Source organism: Mirounga angustirostris, unplaced genomic scaffold (assembly GCF_029215605.1).
Source record: "Mirounga angustirostris isolate CCGP_5_RB_7025 unplaced genomic scaffold, mMirAng1.0.hap1 SCAF_5, whole genome shotgun sequence".
NCBI lineage: Eukaryota > Metazoa > Chordata > Mammalia > Carnivora > Phocidae > Mirounga > Mirounga angustirostris.
Genome location: NW_026991713.1, coordinates 151,404,704 through 151,423,140, shown reverse-complemented (window position 1 = coordinate 151,423,140; position 18,437 = coordinate 151,404,704). Strand labels below are relative to the sequence as shown.

General features: G+C 49.7%; 2 protein-coding genes across 3 annotated transcripts in view; one reads left to right on the top strand and one right to left on the bottom strand.

The window, feature by feature from the left end:
* Positions 1-583: 583 nt before the first annotated feature.
* On the top strand, positions 584-16,168 carry LOC123842439 (group 10 secretory phospholipase A2-like). Its single transcript, XM_045871765.3, has 4 exons — positions 584-1,181; positions 4,390-4,540; positions 6,204-6,310; positions 16,026-16,168. The coding sequence occupies exons 1-4, from the start codon at positions 1,085-1,087 to the stop codon at positions 16,166-16,168; spliced, it is 498 nt and encodes a 165-aa protein (XP_045727721.1). The 5' UTR covers positions 584-1,084.
* A 738-nt stretch (positions 16,169-16,906) lies between these two features.
* BFAR (bifunctional apoptosis regulator) overlaps positions 16,907-18,437 on the bottom strand; it is a 31,908-nt gene continuing 30,377 nt past the window's right edge. The window contains exon 8 of one of the 2 annotated variants that reach the window (XM_064592576.1): positions 16,907-18,402. In XM_064592576.1, coding sequence (XP_064448646.1) covers positions 18,300-18,402 — 103 coding nt within the window. In that variant the 3' untranslated portion in view covers positions 16,907-18,299. The remainder of the gene's footprint in view (positions 18,403-18,437) is intronic. The other variant, XM_054507519.2, reaches the window with a different exon arrangement.

Sequence of the window (18,437 nt, the reverse complement as noted above, 5' to 3'; positions counted from 1 at the left end):
TGCCAGGGACCAAGGAGAATAAACATCTCTTTGCAGTACTGAGCTCCTGCGGATTTGTACCTCCGCCCCTCACTTGGACCCTCACAGCCTTACAGCCCTGGGGCAGATGCAGATGAGATGCCCCAGGCGGGAAGGGGATGGGGTGTGGGCTGTGCTCCCACACCTCTGCAGCCTCACCCCCTCATCCCCACCATGCCAGCTCTGTCTTGGGCCAATCTTGGACCGCCTCAGTTTCCCTAATACAGTGGTGTGGTGGTGAGGGTGGGGGTGGCTGCAGAGGGTTGATTTCGAGGGGGTATCAGGAGCGCCAAGTTTCCTGCATTTAGAATGTTTAAGGGGCCGCCTGGCTCAGTCGGTAGAGTGAGCGACTCTTGACCTTGGGGTTGTGGGTTCCAGCCCTATGCTGGGTATAGAGATGACTTAATAAAGTAAAATCTTTTTTTTTTTTTTAAGATTTTATTTATTTATTTGAGAGAGAGAATGAGAGAGAGAGAGAGCACATGAGAGGGGGGAGGGTCAGAGGGAGAAGCAGACTCCCAAGGAGCAGGGAGCCCGATGCGGGACTCGATCCCGGGACCCCAGGATCATGACCGGAGCCGAAGGCAGCCGCTTAACCGGCTGAGCCACCCAGGCGCCCAATAAAGTAAAATCTTCAAACAAACAAACAAAACAAAAAACCAACAAACTAAACTAAAATGTTCAAGATCAGTTCAGTTCCCCCCCCTTCCCCCGCCACGGCCCCCAAGGCTTGTCTTCCTCGCGGACGTCCAGGTGAGCGCCGGCAGGGGGCTGAAGTAGTACCAGCAACCGAGCACCTTTGTTGCACGCCTACTCCTGGACCGACCCGCGCCCTCCCTCTGTCGTTCTCCCCAAGTCCCCGTCCGGCACATCTGGAGCGGGACTCTCCCTCCCGCCCGGCGCGCCCCTGCCCATTCGGGGGGAGCCCGCGGCGGAGGTCCGGGAGCGCCCGCCCCGCCTGCCCGCGGGGCCGGAGGCGGGGCCGGGCGGGGCCGGGCGGCGGGGAGGGGGTGCGGGGCTCCGAGACGACACCGCGGCCCGAGCTGCCGGCACCTGCAGCCGTCGGATGGGTCCGCTGCCTCTGAGCCCGCCCGCAATGCTGCGGCCGCCGCTGCTCCTTCTGCTCCTGTTGCTGTTGGGACCCGGACCCGGGCCCAGCGCTGGTGAGTGAGTGAGGAGGGGGGCCCCCCCGGAGGAACGGGGAGCCCTGCCTTCCCGTCCCTCTGCAACCCCTCCAACTCATCAGCCTCTCCACCGCCTCCCGGGGCCCGGGGAGCCCCCGGCCCTCCTTTCCCGCCTCTCTGATGCATTCTTTACAAGGTTTCCAGGAACCCTGTCCCCCAGCCTCACCGCCCCCCCCCCAAGGCACCCTCCAGTCACCTGTCCCTGAGGTCTAAGGTAGGGCTACGGGGGGGACACCTGGGAGGGGCAGGTGAAGAACAGAAGGTGGCTTTCTCACCTGCCCCTGGCCATCACCCTTAGAGAGGTCTCCTCAGCACCCGACTATTTCTGGGGTGTACAGACACACCCACTTGCAGGGAAATATAGGGATACACCACAAGCAGGGAGACACGGAGGCACAGGACACCTTCAGCCTCACCTGGGTGGGCACTCAGGTGTAGGGTTCACGGACAGGTTCACACCGGGACACAGGCAAAGGGACCTCCTCCTTAGGGAACACACATATGCACACATAAAGCTCAGGCAGACCAGACAGCCTGACGTGGATACACACACACACACAGACACAGACACACACACACACACGCACGCTCAGGCCCATGGGACACCGGGACAGCTTTGGCACTCCCAAGTAGAGGCTGTCGTGGGCAGACAGAGCAAACAGACCCCAGAATGACCTGCCTCACCTAAGTTGATGCAGAGGGAGTGTTTTCCTTGGTTCCAAACTCAGTGCTGGGCAGCTGCCCCGTGCCTTGGTTCTCTGGAGGGCTGTGCCCAGGACCCTGAGATTGCCAGAGTGTGGTCAGGTTGGGGTGGGGACCTCCGGGGACAGCTTTGGGGCATGGAGTTAGGACTGGGGCCATTTCAGGTATGCTTACACAGGGAGTGTTCCATGGGGCTTGGTGGGTCCGGAGGTCAAGGGACCTTTTCTGGAAGCTTACTGTGTGCCAGGGATCTGGAGTTGTCTACAGCAGAAATCTGCCCTAAAAGAGCTCCCAGTTGAGAAGGTCACTCCTAGGGGCGCCTGGGTGGCTCAGTCGGTTAGGCATCTGCCTTCAGCTTCTCCTTCTCCCTCTTCCTGCTGCTCCCCCCACTTGTGCTCTCTCTCTCTGTCAAATAAATAAATAAAATCTTTAAAAGAGTTAAATAGAGGGTCACTCCCATAAGCAGACAGCTGCACAGTGTGGTAAAGACCCCTATGGTCACCTGGGGGCAAGGCAGATTATAGAAGGAGGTGACAGGTGAGCATGGGGTGAGGGTGTGTGCCCTGCAGGGTGTCTGTGATGGGAAATTCAACTGGAGGAGACGTTAATGATGAGCAGGGGCTGCATGGGGGTGTTGAGAGAGGACATGGGGGTGTTGAGAGAGGGGCCCCTTCGTGCAGGGCCTCTGGGCTGTGGCAAGGCCTCTGAGCTATATCTGGACGGTGGGAGCCACGGGATGTTTCGGGCAGATGCATGGGCAGCTGGGAGCCGCACCTGGCCAGTTCTGGGCGAGCGAGGACTGGTCACCCAGAGAGGAAGGCGAAACCTTTAACTGGTTTCTATGTTTTCTTTCTATTTAACTCATCTCTATTCCCCCACCCCCACAAATATGGTACTTTTTCCACCGAGAGAAAACAACAATGGGTTTAATTTTGGCTCTTCAAAAAAGTCAGGGTGATGAACACTTGTTTTAAAAAAATTTTTTTAAGGATTTTATTTATTTATTTGACAGAGAGAGAGAGCACACACAAGCAGGGGGAGCAGCAGAGGGAGAGGGAGAAGCAGGTTCCCCGCTGAGCAGGGAGCCCGATGCGGGGCTCCATCTCAGGACCCTGGAATCATGACCTGAGCCGAAGGCAGACGCTTCATGGACGGAGCCACCCAGGCGCCCTGAAAACTTGTTTTAGATGAAAAGCGATGAGACCTTATGGGCAGATGCAATGCACAGACCTGGCCTGGCTCCTCTGTCCCCAAGCGGCGGAGAGTGGACACCCAGGAATCAGACAGGTCTCCGTGTGAGTGTCTGCTCCAGGCCTCGGCGGCCCCGTGCATCTTCAAGCCTCAGGCTCCCCAGCCATAAATGGGATAACAGCTGCCTGCAAGACAAAGAGGCTATGCTCTTGACAATAGGAGATGCCTGTCAACTGGAGAGCACGGTGCTTGGTATGGGGTGAGGTTCAAGTGATCACACTCCTTACTGTTACTCTGTTTGGTTTTTTGGACCAATGCCAGAGAGCGGACTCCTTCGTTACCTTCACCGGAAGGATTATTGGATGTCCCGGTCACAGTGGGTTTGGAGGGCCCTGACCTCAAGCAGTGGCCCCATTGGTGCCTCTCAGCTCTGTCACCTTGGCAGGCCCCCTTCCCTTGCCCTTATTGGGTGAAGAGGAAGGTGCACCGGTTTGGAGGTCAGAAGCCTGGGTCGGAGCCCCCCAAGAAGATCAGGTTCTTGTTGGCTGTATGACTGTGGGGGTCATCCTTGGTGCTCTGGTCTCCTCTTCCTCACCTGTGAAATGTGGGGGGTCCAGTCACCCCTCCTGTGCATTGCTGTGTGTCAGAGATGCACTGGGATGCAGACAGGTGGCTGGGCTCAGGCCACAGGGCCTCCCTGTGTGGGAGGAAGCCGTGCGTGGGCAGTGAAAATAAGAGAAGATGCAAAAGGCCCCGAGCCCGAGTCTGGAGGGGCACGGTGGGGGGCAGGGGAGATCCATGGACAGGAAAGCCCCTGCAGGGGAGCCTGGTGGCATGGACCCTGTTTAGCTCATTTCTGTTACCCAGTGCCCAGCACAGGCAACTGGACAGACATTTGATTCGGGGCTAGCAGTCTGAGGAGGAGTAGACGAGGGCAGGAGATTGGAAATCAGGACATTCCAGGAAGCCGCGCCAGCCTTTGCAAAGGCGCAGTGGTGCGACCTTTGGGATGCCGCGGCTCCGTGACTTGTTTTCTCTTTCAGGGCTGCCTTGGAGACATGAATAGTAGAGGCGGGCATGTGCCAGGGGCTTTACATGCATGATGCCGTTTCATCCTCCCTATTGTATAAACAAGGAAACCAAGGCACAGAGAGGTTGAGTAAGTTGTTCAAGTTCACACAGCGAGGAAGTAGGAAGAGCGGGATTCAAACCCAAACAGTCATCCAAGCCCTTCCCACACTAGTGCCCTTCCCCAAGCCCTGCCCTGCAATCTCTGACCTTTGTTTCCCTCTAGCTTCCCAGAGGTCACATGTGCACCGGCGTGGGCTTCTAGAACTGGCAGGGACCGTGAACTGTGTTGGCAGCCGCAGCCCCCTGTCCTACATAAGCTATGGCTGCTATTGTGGTGTGGGAGGCCATGGCCAGCCCCGCGACGCCATCGACTGGTGAGTGCATGCTTGGGCCCGGGCTTAGAAGGTCCCCCACCCCCTGGGGTAGTTAAGGCCTCTCTAAGGAAATACGCACAACCGAGGTTTCTGTTTGGACTAGCAAGGTCCTAGCACGCAGTACAACCTGGCAGGCAGAGGGCCTCCTGGGTGACGGGGCCACTGAGGACACACCCCGGGTGTCACAGCTGCCCCCCCGCCCCCAGCCTGGCCATGCAATGAATTACTTGGGCTGAAAAAAGAACATAGGCTTAATCAGACATATTATGCACCAGGAACCGTTCTGAGAAGCCCTCTCAGTCCTCACAACAACCCCATTTCAGAGATGAGGACACTGAGGCAGGAGAGATTAATTTGTCTGGGGCCACAGAGACAGTGAGGGGTGGGGGCTGGGATCCGAACCCAGGCAGCCCGGCTGGATTTATGCCCCTACCCGCTGGGCTCCGCTACCATGTGAGAAATGCCCGTTCTGTGCAAGGCTGAGGGTTTATTTAGATCTTCCCGGGACTTCCTTTCATTTATCCTCCGAGGTGGGCAGGACGGCTGTCTCCTGAGGCTCAGGGAGGCACGGCCACTCAGCCATTTCCACACAGCCAGTAGGAGGTGGCAGAGGGCACCATGTGATGGTCTCTTCCCTGGCTTGGAGGATTTGACTGTCCCAGACAGGTATTTGCTCAGTCTCATGCTTCCAAGTCTCCTGGGCATGGTTGCCTGCTTCCTACACATCCTCCCAGATGCAGCTCAGGCATTGACCCTTCTGGGTTCCCAGAGTCCCCCCCTGACCCCTTATCCCACGTTCTAGCACTTCTCACCATGCACGTGGTGTCTGGAGGCTTGTCTGCCTCCCCCCATCAGACTGGGGGCTCCTTGAGGGCAGAGTGGCATCTGGCTGACCTCTCCCTGCCAGATCCCATTATGGGCTCTGGACACAGAAGGACTAGTAGCTGGATGGAGACTGTACCAGTGAATGAATGAATAATGGGCAGGTTTGGAGACATTTGTGGATGTTTCTCAGAATTGCTCAACAGCAAATTATCATTATTATTATTATTGAGGTCCCATTATGTAGCAGACCCTGGAGTGGACACTGGGGACACTGTGGAGAGCAGGACAGAAATGGTCCTGTCCTGACAGAGCTCTGGCCACTGCAGAGGACGGATGCTCATCAGTCTTCTCCCTAAAATGAGAGTCTTGTTATAAATCTGCCGTGAAGGGAAGGAACCCAGTTGTATGAGAGGGTGTAACCAGGAGACCGTCATTGACTGGGGAGGTCAGGAGCTGGATGACATCTTGGGATGGGAGCTGGTTCTTAGGCTGAGACCTGGAGGGAGGAAGGATGGACAGGAAGCCATCCCAGGCAGAGGACAGGTCCCACGCAAAGTCAGGAGGCAGGCGGGGCTCAGCTCACTCCCGGCACAGAGAGGAGGCAGGTGCGCGGGAGCTCAGAGACACAGAATGAGGCAGGCAGGGGCCAGGGGACGCAGCCAGGGCACACCCCACACACTGGGGCCAGCAAAATTATTTCCCAGGGTGGGGATTCTTGGGGACACAGCTTGGACCAGAAGATGCTGGCTCCCTGCGTGTCCTCACGTACCCAGAGTCCTGGCCGGGAGAGCATCCCTGCCTCCACCCAGCTGCTGGTCTGCCTGCCTGCCATCCCCAGGTGCTGTCACCGGCATGACTGCTGCTACACGCAGGCTGAGCAGGCTGGCTGCAGACCCAAGATGGAGCGCTACCCCTGGCAGTGTGTCAATCAGAGCATCGTCTGCGGTGAGTCCCCAGCAGGGCCCGTGCCTCCCCCCCTCCCCCCGCCCGCCCCAGCGGCCCCGGGCGTCCCGGCTGCAGTAACTCACCGCTGCTCCCAACACTGCAGAGACCACCCCCAGGGGTTACCTACTCTAAGTGATCTTTAACACGGAGCACTTACGGAAACAGACAAAGAAACCGGGACAAAAGCTAAAAAAGAAATGACACCAGGTATAAACAATCTCAATGTCCATCAGCTGGGGGCGTGGGTAGATTAAACCTGCGATTTATTCTTACTGTGGACGACTCTGCAGCCTGCAGAAAGGGATAAGGTAGAACCTCATGCTGACGCGAGAAGGTGTTGAGTGGAAAAGCAAACTGGAGGACGACATGTCCAGGAAAGCACAATTTTTGTTTAAAAAAAAAAAAGAAGAAGAAGAAGCTTGCAACAGAGTAGCATGCTTCTTTTCCGTGGCTACCTGTAGATACTTCAAAGCTCAGAAAAAGGTATGTAGAGATACAGGGCGTGCAGTGGGTGGCTGTGGTCATCCCTAGACACAGGATCAGGCTGAGGCAGGGGTGGTGGAAGGCAAGTTCACGTTCCTGTAATGTTTCCCTTCCTTTACAAAAAGAATGTCTTCATTAATTACTTTTGAGCCAAAGCTTAGAAAGAAAAGGAATCCACAGCCTGAACTCTGGACGGGTGAAGTGCCCAATCTCTGCAAAGGCATCAAAACGAAATAAAATAAAAAGGTGGACAGATGGACGGGTGGGTGGGCAGACGGAGGGGCGACAGGTGAAGAAGCAGAATGTCATTGGTAGACGTGGCAAGGCAGGTGTACAGATGTTCTCTGCTATTCTTTCAGCTTTTCTGTGGGTTTGAAATTTTCCACAACAAAATGTTAGGAACCAAAAGAAAATGAAAGGAAAGAACTTAGTGGGAGAGGCCTGAGTCTCCATGTCCTCACCCCCAGCTCCAGCGTGTGATCCTCTCAAGATGCAGGCCAGCTCCACCTTGGCGTGGTTTGATAACCCCCCCTGCACCATGGTTCTGAGGCGCCCGCCCCAAACGTCCAGCACTAAGGACCAGACGCCATGGGCTGGGGCTGGGTTCCCCGCTGGTGAATGGGGGGATATAGAACCTGGACTGAGCCTGTAATATGAGTGTTCATTTCACTGGCCCGTCTTCCCTAAGGCTGAACCAGTGGAACAAGCCCGTGTTCTAGAGACATCCTACCACTTACCATTTGGGGACCCCAGGCAAACCCCTTCCTCTCTCTGGAACACTGTGCCCTCATCTCTCAAAATAGGGCTAATAGTATTGCAGGTTGGTGTCCCCTGGGCCATGTTTGTCCTGCAAATGTCTTGCTTCACCTGCACAATGTTTAGAAAAGCAATTTGAGCCAGTATTTGAAAAGTCAAAACAGGTCACATGAAAAAATTCTGAATTTCTGAATGTCCGGTTTTCCTTAAAAAAATTGGGGGGTCCAATATCATCAGACCTGGTAGCAACCATTGGCTGGAGCTTAGAGGGGCTGCCAATTATGGGGAGGGCCTCTCTCTCCCATCTGCCCCAGTCCCCACCATGCCCTATTGCCTCACATTGAGGCCAAGTAACAATTACCACATTTCACTTCCCTTGTGCTCTTCATTTGGTTATGGAAAAGAAATATTTCTTTTTTTTAATATTTTATTTATTTATTTGAGAGGAGAGAGAGAGAGCAAAAGCAGAGGTCAGGGAGAGGGCCAGAGGGAGAGGGAGAAGCAGGCTTTCCGCCGAGCAGGGAGCCCGATGAGGGGCTCGATCCCAGGACCCTGGGATCATGACCCGAGCTGAAGGCAGACGCTTAACCAACTGAGCCAACCAGGCGCCCCTCTCTTTTAATCTTCCTAACTTTGTGGAGGAGAAAGTCTCAGTTCAGTGTTAATTTAGCTTTAACATCCCTGGAACACTTGATGATTTTTTTTTTTTTTAACAGAGAGAGCAGGCTCATATCCAAGAACACTTTCTGTTCATCAATTGAATTCTGCCTTAAAAAAAATTCTTCCTATTTATCTATCTACCTACCCATTTATCTACTTATTTGTCTTTACGTGCAAGCAGTATGTATTTAATGAGGATAATTGTAACAGAATCCATCCTAACTTCATTGTACATTTTACATGACCAACCACTTAAGGAGTTTAAAGAAAAATAAAACAATAATTAAAAATGTTAAATGTTGGGGCACCTGGGTGGCTCAGTCAGTTAAGTGTCCACCTTCAGCTCAGGTCGTGATCCCAGGATCCTGGGATCGAGCCCTGCATCGGGCTCCCTGCTCAGTGGGGAGCCTGCTTCTCCCTCTCCCTCTGCGCCTTCTCCCGCTCATGCTCTCTCTTGCTCGCTCACTCTCTCAAATAAATAAATAAAATCTTTAAAAAAATGCTAAGTGTCCCTCAGAGCAACCTTACTGGTTTTTTGCTTTTTTTTTTTTAACATTACTGTTTTTTGTTTTTTTTAACCTTACTGGTGTTTTTTTTTTTTTTTAAACAAAGCAGTAAGAAAAGGACTGATGCATTTATTTTTAAGATTACCTTCTTTTGGATGGTATTTTCCACATACAGTTTCCTTTCAAATAAATCAAAAAGCTGAATCCATTTTAAAAATAGGAAGTAGGGGTGCTTGGTTGGCTCAGTTGATTGAGCATCCAAATCTTGATTTTGGCTCAGGTTGTGATCTCGGGTTTGTGGGATCGAGCCCTGTGTTGGGCTCCGCTGTGCTGGGTGTGGAGCCTGCTTGGGATTCTCTCATTCCCTCTGGCTCTGCCCCTCCCCCACTCACAGGCATATACACACTCTCTCTCTCTCTCTTAAAAAAAGAAAAAGAAAAGGAAGTAATGGGGCACTTGGCTGGCTCAGTTGGTGGAGCATGTGACTCTTGATCTGGGGTCGTGAGTTTGAGCCCCACGTTGGGTGGGAAGATTACTTAAAAATAAAATCTTAAAAAGTAACAAATATGGGAAGTAATAGTACACGTACAAGGTAGGTAAGGCTGCTGACCCAGAAATTTTTTTTTCCTTTCTTATTTTTAATTGAGATAAACATAATGCAAAATTAAATATTTACAGTATAAGCTTTAGTGATATTTAATACATTCATAATGTCATCCACCACCTCTGTCTAGCTCCAAAAGATTTTCTTCCTACCCCACCCTCTCCCTCAAAAGAGCCCCACTGAGCAGTCAGTCCTCATTCCCCCTTCCGCCACCACCTGGCAACCACCAATTTGCTTTCCCTCTGTATGGATCTACCAATTCTAATTTTATAGATATATATATAAACTGAATTCTGTTATTATATGTTATAATATATATCTCAATTGAATTCTATTATTGTATATAATAATATATAACAGAATATATATTATATATAACTGTATATATTATATTACATAGAATATTAAACAGAATATATATTATATATAACATTATATAATTCATACAAATGAAGTATATATAATATTTCATATAAATGAAGTCATACAATCTGTGGCCTTTGGTGTATGGCTTCTTCCACTTAGCATCATATTTTCAAGGTTCATCCATGTGGTAGCAGGTAGCTGAACTTCATTCCTTTCTATGGCTGAGTAACATTCCCTTTGTAGGGATAGACCACATTCTGTTCATCCATTCATCCGTTGGTGGACATTGGGCTTTTTGCACCTGCTGAGTACTGGGAATAGTGCTACTCTGAACATTTGGGAGCAAGTATTTGTTTGAGCATCTGTTTCCATTTCTTTGGGAGATATCACTATGAGTGGAATTGCTGGGTCATCTGGTAATTCTCTTTTTACTTTTTGAGGAACCACCAAACTTTTCTACAGAAGCTGTACCCCTTCACATTCTCATTAGCCATGTATGAGGGATCTAGTTTCTCTATAGCCTTGTCAACACTTGTTATCTTCCTGTTTGTTTTGTTTGCTTTTAGTAGAGGTGTTGAGTGTATCTCATTGTGGTTTGGGTTTGCATTTGCCTCATGACTAATGATGTTGAGCATGTTTTCATGTGCTTGTTGGCCTTTTTAATATTTTCTTTGGAGAAATGTCTATTCAAGTCTTTTGCTCATTTTTATTTTTTTATTTGTTTATATATTTTTAACATTTTTATTTTTAAGTAATCTCTACACCTGATACGGGGCTTGAACTCACAACCCCAAGATTGAGAGTCACACGCTCTACCGACTGAGTCCACCAGGCACCCCTCTGCTCATTTTTAATTGGGTTGTCTTTTTATTATTGAGTTATAAGAGTTCTTTATATATTTTGGATTCTAGACCCTTATCAGATATGTGATTTGCAGACGTTTTCTCCCATTTTGTAGGTCGTCTTTGCATTTTATTGATAACATCTTGGATGCAAATATCTATTTTGTCTTTTGTTGATTGTGTATTTGGTGTCCTAAGAATCCACTGCCAGATCCTATGTCATGAAGACTTACCCCTCTTTTCTTCTAACAGTTTTATAATCTGAACTCTTACATTTAGGTCACTGATCCACTTTGAGTTAATGTTTGTGTATAGTATGAGGTAGGGATCCAACTTAATTCTTTCGCATGTGTATATCCAGTTGTTCTAGCATCATTTGAGACTCATTTTTTCCCCATTGAATAGTCTTAGTACCCTTGTTGAGATTCACTTGGCCCTAGATGGATGACTTCCCTGGGCCTCAGTTTCCTTACCTGGAAGATGGGTATTGCAAAGATGAAAAAAGTGTTTATAACATGATAAACAGATTGGACTGGGTTGTTACTCTTTCCCTTCCCTTCTCCTCCAGCTGTCAGCCTGATCTGAACCTCTCTCTGACCTCCACTACCTCCATTAGAGAGAACAGAGGATCTGGCATGACTCTCCATTAAACCCACCACTCCTGCACTGCAGGGAAGGAAGACGTCATAAGGGTTACCGGAAGGATGGTCTTAGATATTCTTGGACTCTCAGCTGTATCTCCTTAGCATGAAGTAGCAGTTGGTATAAGAGGAAAGCTGAATTAATATGGAGACATAATATCAATTTTTAGGACCCAAAGTGTCCCAGACATGGTCTTGTCCAGCTCTCTTATTTAGAGTTGGGGAAACTGAATGAAGCTCAGGGAAGGAAGTGACTCGCTTAATGTGGTGGTCATGTGCCCACTCCTGGGTGCATCCCCTGCCCACAGACTGCCCCCAGACTGTCCAGCCCCAGGGTGGGCAGAAAGGAGATGAAATGGGGCTTGACTGGGAAATCGGTTGAAGTTCTCTCCCTTGTCCCTTCAACTGCATGTTCGGCTTGCCGCTAAGCATGCGAAGGCGATGTCTGTAAACTATTTATTGGTGTGTCTGCTGGTGGAGTTCATGCCTGTTTACAGAACTGGCCTCCCTGAACCAAACGAAAAGAACCAAAATATCTATTCTGCATTTGTTTTTGGCTAAAAATATTCTCTTCTTCTGTTTGGAGATACTCTGAACATAGCCGTTTACCTAATTACAGGTGTTGCCCATTTTCCATTTATGGGCCTGACTTAAATATATTAAAAAAATTTTAAAGCCTATGATAATATTTACTGGAAGGTCTTTATTTTAAGCTTAATCCTTGGGGGCTGTTTTTTCCTTTTAAGTTTTTATTCTTGAATAACATGATGCTGTTGCGTTCCTGAGGCTATGGAGTGGTGAGACCATGTCTTGCTTTTCAAAGAAACTTTCTGGGGCGCCTGGGTGGCTCGGTCAGTTAAGCATCTGACTCTTGATTTCGGCTCAGGTCATAATCTCAGGGTTGTGAGATCAAGCCCCAAATCAGGCTCCGTGCTGAGTGTGGAGCCTGCTTAAGACTCTCTCTCCCTCTGCGCACCCCTACCCTCCCTCACTCTCTTTCGAAGGAAGGAAGGAAGGAAAGAAGGCAGGCAGGAAGGAAGGAAGGAAGGAAGGAAGGAAGGAAGGAAGGAAGAAACTTTGGGTTGGAGCACAAGGTCAGTATAGGTGTTGGGTCAGCTGATTCTGGGCTGGAATCCTGGTTCCCCTCCCTGCTTAGTGTTGTGATCTTGGACAAGTTACTGAATCCCTCTGAGCTCTGCTTTCCTCATCTGTAAAATGAGAATAATAAAATTTAGGTGCCGGGTTTGTATGAGGATTGGAAACAGCGTATGGCTATCCTATCGTCCTCCCAGCAGATATTATTGAGAATCTCTTCTGTGTCAGGCTCCATGCTAGGTTTTGGGCAAGATGGAGAAACAAGATTCTGTAGTCTAAAAGGAGGAGGGTGGGATTATAGTGTCTGTGCTCATTGCTGTTATAAGTACTGGGTTGGAAAATAAAGTAGGTGAAGCATCATACCTGCTACAACGTGGATGAATCTTGAGAACGTGATGCTAAGAGAGAGAAGCCAGACGCAAACGGTCACATGCTGTGTGACTCCATTTTTATGAAATGTCCAGAATAGGCAAATCCATGGAGATGGAAAGCAGATTAGTGGTTGCCCGAAGAGATCAGTGGGACTCAGGTGAGGGGAAATGGGGAGTGACTTCTTTTTTTTTTTAAAGATTTTATTTATTTATTGGAGGGAGAGAGAGTGAGAGAGAGCATGAGAGGGGAAAGGGTCAGAAGGAGAAGCAGACTCCCCACCGAGCAGGGAGCCTGACACGGGGCTCGATCCTGGGACTCCAGGATCATGACCTGAGCCGAAGGCAGTCGCTTAACCAACTGAGCCACCCAGGTGCCCTAATGGGGAGTGACTTCTTAATGGGTATGAAGTTTCTTTTGGAGTGATAGAAATATTTTGGATCTAGAGAGGAGTGATGGTTGCACAACACTGTGAAGGTACTAAATGCCGCTGACTCGTGCACGTTAAAATGGTAAATTTTGTTTTGGGAATTTCACCGCAATAAAAAAATGCAGGGGAGCAAGGTAAGGGATACTCTTTTATATAGAATGGTCTGGGGCCAGAGAAGCAGTGATAAAATGCCACTGAAACAGAGACCTGGGGAATGTGAAAGGAGCCATGTAAAGAAATGATAGGAACAGCCAGTGCAAAGGCCCTGAGGCAGGAATGAATGTCTGGGTGGTCCAAGAAGCTCAAGGAGGATGGTGAGGCTGGAGCGGAGTCACCTAGATGAGAGTGGTGGGTGATGATGTCAGAGCGAGAGGGTCCCATTGATACTATACAGACAACCCCTTGACTAACCTTCTGGTGTTTTCCCTATCTTTTTCAAGTGCATCATTAAAAAAATACCTGGCATCGCTTCTCGGCCTTTTGGCTAAGATCAAGTGTAAAAAAAAAATACGGCAGTATGTTTTGTACCCTTTATTTTTTGCCGAAGTATAAGCTGTTTCTCATGTCATTAAAACCCTATTAAAGAATGCTGTGTTACAAACATGAATTGCAAGGGTGGGCGTGTCCTGAGTCCTTGCACCATTCCCTTCCTGCAGACGGGTCACGAGACCCAGTTGGGGTCCTAGTCTTCTCGCCCCTTCTTGGATTTCTCCTCTGGAAGGTTGGGGTGCCCTGTGGCACAGCCCTGAGGGCTGGGTGAGATGGGGACCATGAAGCCCTTTGCTCGGTGCCTGGTTCTGCATAAATGCACAATAAAGCCTGGCGTCCGTCGTCCTGACCTCTTGTTGTTATTGATTTAATGAATTATAACCAAGGCATTTTGCAAGCGTTTAAACAGAGGCTTTTGGATTTGGGGGGTGTTTGTGTTTGGTCCTCCCTTCCAGTAGTTTTCTAGAGTTTGGGAAGCTTCATGATGAATTTATATGAGAAAAATGTTCTCTTTCGGTTCTCTATTAATTTTTCCAGTTAGGCAAGGATTAAGCGTCTGTTGTGGGATGGTTGAACAGCTGGAAAGGTTAAACCTCTCTTACACTTGCTAATCTCCCTGCTTTTAACCAAGACACCCCGATTTGGGGCTTACAGCCTTTAGGGAGGCAATATTATCTAACTAGCCTTTAATATTAGAAATTTACCTCCACTGGTTTTTGTTGTTTTTCGACCAGTTTCTTAATTTATGGTATAAGATTTTCGTTTTCTACTTATGGCAATGATAGAATTAATTTTTTATTTATTTTTAAATTTGTTTAATGTAGTTTAATACCATGTAATATAATTAAATTATAACTTATTTTTTTTTTAAAGATTTTATTTATTTATTTGAGAGAGAGAGAATGAGAAAGAGAGAGCACATGAGAGGGGGGAGGGTCAGAGGGAGAAGCAGACCCCCTGCTGAGCAAGGAGCCCGATATGGGACTCGATCCCGGGACTCCAGGATCATGACCTGAGCCGAAGGCAGTCGCTTAACCAACTGAGCCACCCAGGCGCCCTAAATTATAACTTATTTAATAATTGACTTACTATTTAAAAACGAGGGGATTTTTAAATTTTTGTAAGATTTTATTTATTTGACACAGAGAGAGAGAACACAAGCAGGGGGAGTGGGAGAGGGAGAAGCAGGCTTCCCGTGGAGCTGGGAGCCCGATGCGGGGCTCGATGCGGGGCTCGATCCCAGGACCCTGGGATCATGACCTGAGCCGAAGGCAGACGCTTAACCGACTGAGCCACCCAGGCGCCCCTCCAAGGAACATGAGAGGATCCTTAAAGAGTGGCTGGCTGCCGAAGGAGGTCGGCTCCAGCTTACTGAGTGTCTACTGTATGCCCTGCATTTTACCCATTGGGTAAACTGATCTGTTGGGTGTCTTTTCGATCTCCCAGCAGCCCTTAGAAGTAGGTACTATTAGTATCCCTGTGTTGCCCTGAGGAGACACCTAGAAGGGATGAAGTGATGTGTCTAAAGGCACAGAGCTGCTACATCCCTGATCGAGCTGGTTAACTCCAAAGCTGGTGCTTCACTCTGCCTCTGGAGGCAATTTGGAAGGATTCAATGGTGGGTGGGTTTTGTATTTACATGTATGTGAATAATTAAAAGCCCACACTAAGAGGCAGTGGGTGGCATGGTTAGGTGGGATTTCCAAAGCTGTTTCAGGCATCATGCCTTCTAGATTAGTAAAATACCACTTGAAGATCAGGGAATCTTTCTAACCCCAAGCAGTGAATCTCCAATGGTGGGATTACTGCCAAGGCGGAGACTGACCTTCGGGTGGCACCCTCTGCGTCTCTACAAGGCAGGCTCAAGCTGGAAGGGGAAGATGGAATACGCTCTTGAAGGAGCAGGGGGAAGAGACGTGGAGAAGGAAGGCAGAGAGATGCAGGCGGAGCCGACATTGACCGAGTGCCCGTCCCTTGCCAAGCCGCTGCTGGGCGCCCTACATGGGCTTCTCCGTGACCCACGTTTCCAGCGAGGACTTGGCTCAGAAACCTTGGGCAAGGTCACCTAGCTAGGAAGTAGCAGAGCAGGCACTCCAAAAAAGCGCCCTGGATCGTTCCCAGGCACCTACTGCTTATCTGCACGGATCCTCCGGGGAGGTAGTGTAATGTTGATGCGGAAGAGAAGCCAGAAGGTCGCATGGACTTTGGACTTTTCCATCTGAAAACACTTCCCTGGCAACTTCAGGTTTCTTTTCCGTAAAACCGGGCCAATGTCGCCCCCCCCCCCCGGCTCGCCTCCCCCTGATCCCCCGCCTCCCCGGAATTTGCCAGGATGGAGATCACGTGGTAAATTGCCAAGCGTCAGGTAGATGCAACTTACCACCCTCCCTGCCTCCAGCTTCTTGGCTTCCCTAGTGTTTACTGTCAAGTCTCTGAGAGGCCCTGCTCTAACTCAGTTTCCCCACTTCTTCCAGGACCAGCGGAGAACAAATGCCAGGAGCTCTTGTGCAAGTGTGACAAGGAGATTGCTTACTGCTTAGCCCAGACTAAGTACGACTTAAAGTACTTATTCTACCCCCGTCTCTTGTGTGAGAAGGACTCGCCCCAGTGTGACTGACTAGCCTAACTTGGAATGTTCTTTCGCACAAGGAAATAAAAACTCTTTTTCACTCATCAACAGCTGCATTCAGTTCTTTGCAGGTGGGAACGAAGGCCAAGTGTGAAAGCTGCAACCCTTGTTTGCTTTCTCTCCCGGAGAGAGAAAGCTGGAGCTGGAGCCTGTGTGGCTTCCAGTTTAAGGTCAAAAGTCCCGTGCTTATTTTATAAAACCACAACTAGGCCTGGGTTTGGTACCATTTTTTTTTTTTTAAAGATTTTATTTATTTATTTGCGAGACAGAATGAGAGACAGAGCACAAGAGGGAGGAGGGTCAGAGGGAGAAGCAGACTCCCGGCTGAGCAGGGAGCCCGATGCGGGACTTGAGCCCGGGACTCCAGGATCATGACCTGAGCCGAAGGCAGTCGCTTAACCGACTGAGCCACCCAGGCGCCTGGTTTGGTACCATTTTTGAGATTCGCCTTTTATGAAAAGGGCTGAGCTTTGTGTTCTAACCTGCTCCTGACGGTGGGTGGTCAAACATGAACGTACAGCTACCACGTGCTTGGCCTTGTTCTGTGTTCCGGGATGAGGCGATGAACAAGATGCCCCTTCCTGGGGCGCCTGGATGGCTCAGTCAGTGAAGCGTCTGCCATCGGCTCAGCTCATGATCTCAGGGTCCTGGGGTCGAGCCCCGGGTTGGGCTCCCTGCTCAGTGGGGAGCCTGCTTCTCCCTCTCCCACTCCCCCTGCTTGTGTTCCCTCTCTCGCTGTGTCTCTGTCTGTCAAATAAATAAATAAATAAAATCTTTAAAAAAAAAAAAAAACAACCTTTGGAAACTTCAATTTAAGTAACTGTATAACATACTGTTTTATAGATTGCCCACTTTTGGGTATTGATATTTCCAGTTTTTATCGATTATTGACGTGACGAGGATGCTAATGAATAAATCTTTGCTACACCCCACCACCTCCCTTTTATTGTTCCTTAACCTAGTGTCACGGCCGAGGGCAGGCCACCCCAAGATGGGTATGGAGATTATTTTGAACTGAAGGCAGCAGAGACCCTGCGGGCTCAAGAGAAACTTTTGCCCCTCCTTTTAACTACCTAGAAGAATCTAAATTGGGGGTCTGTCCTAGAATGAGGGTTAGTACCAGAGATCAGTTCTATCTGAGTGGCCCATCTGCGTGGCAGGGCAAACAGCTCATTACCCAACATCTGCATTCCTTCCCTCTGACGGCCCACATCCCTACCTTAGTTCAGGATGACATTTGGCCTCGTTTTGCCCGTCTTTGGAATTGCCCTGCCTGTGTGGATTCCCCGTATGTACAAAGTTAAGTTTGATTTTCCGTTGATCTGTCTCTTGTCAATTTGATTCGTAGTCCAGCTAGAAGGACCTTGAATGGGGACAGGAATTCTTGCTCTCTTACACCAGACTTACTGAAGTGCAATTTCTGCATCAAAGGGCCTGAATATTTTCAATAAATGCCCCGCCTGGGGTACCCACGCCCGTTATGATTGAGAGGGTCTGAGGGCTGAGACAGGCAGCCAGTGCCTGTCCCCACTCTGGCAACAAGAAGCAAGAGTCCGGCCCAGCCCGTCTGCACTTCCTCCTTCCCAGCGCATATGTGGCTATTACTCACTCATCCTTGAAGCAGGATGCGGGGAGGAGGTGGGGAATGCTGTGAACCCACAGGGTACACGTGGGGGCACTGGACTGGCAGTCTGGCCTGGGCCCAGCCCCACCGATGCCAACCAGCCTTCCCCGTGCTCAGCTGGAAAGAACAGTAACTGTGCAAGGCACCAGGCCAGGGATGTGCAAATAGTGTGTGGAGTCCCCAGACCTGCTATGCGGTCAGTGACAGGGGGAAGACCTGGCAGCCCTGGGGCCTAATGAGCAAGCGCAGGAGGAAGAAAAACACTCTCCCTCCTTTTCACGTTAGACACCGCAGGGCGGCTCTCGCGTCAGGCTGGGGCACTTCGTGTGACTAGCAGGCTGTATGGGGCAGTGCAGATTTTCTTCACGTTTTCTAAGCAATTCTTTTTCTCTAGATAGCACTTTTATCTATATAAAAATCTTTATTTTACTTTCAAGTGGTATCTTCAAACTTTCGGATGCAAAGTTTGAGGGAAATGTTCAGAGGTCCAAAGGATTAATGAAGGGTTCGTGGAGTCACAAAACAACACTGTGGATGGAAGCCTACCTCTGCAGGGCTGATCTTCCGACGGCTCACGTTCACACCTGCTGTCTTTACACTGGAAGGAAAGAAAAGGCCCTGCTTCATCTCATT

What these genes read in the sequence shown, in the direction of transcription:
- LOC123842439 (XM_045871765.3), top strand. Translation starts at nt 1,085, where the DNA reads ATGGGTCCGCTGCCTCTGAGCCCGCCCGCAATGCTGCGGCCGCCGCTG. An exon ending in CGGACCCGGGCCCAGCGCTG is followed by an intron (nt 1,182 to 4,389) that starts GTGAGTGAGTGA and finishes GTTTCCCTCTAG; the next exon opens with CTTCCCAGAGGTCACATGTG. An exon ending in CCCCGCGACGCCATCGACTG is followed by an intron (nt 4,541 to 6,203) that starts GTGAGTGCATGC and finishes TGCCATCCCCAG; the next exon opens with GTGCTGTCACCGGCATGACT.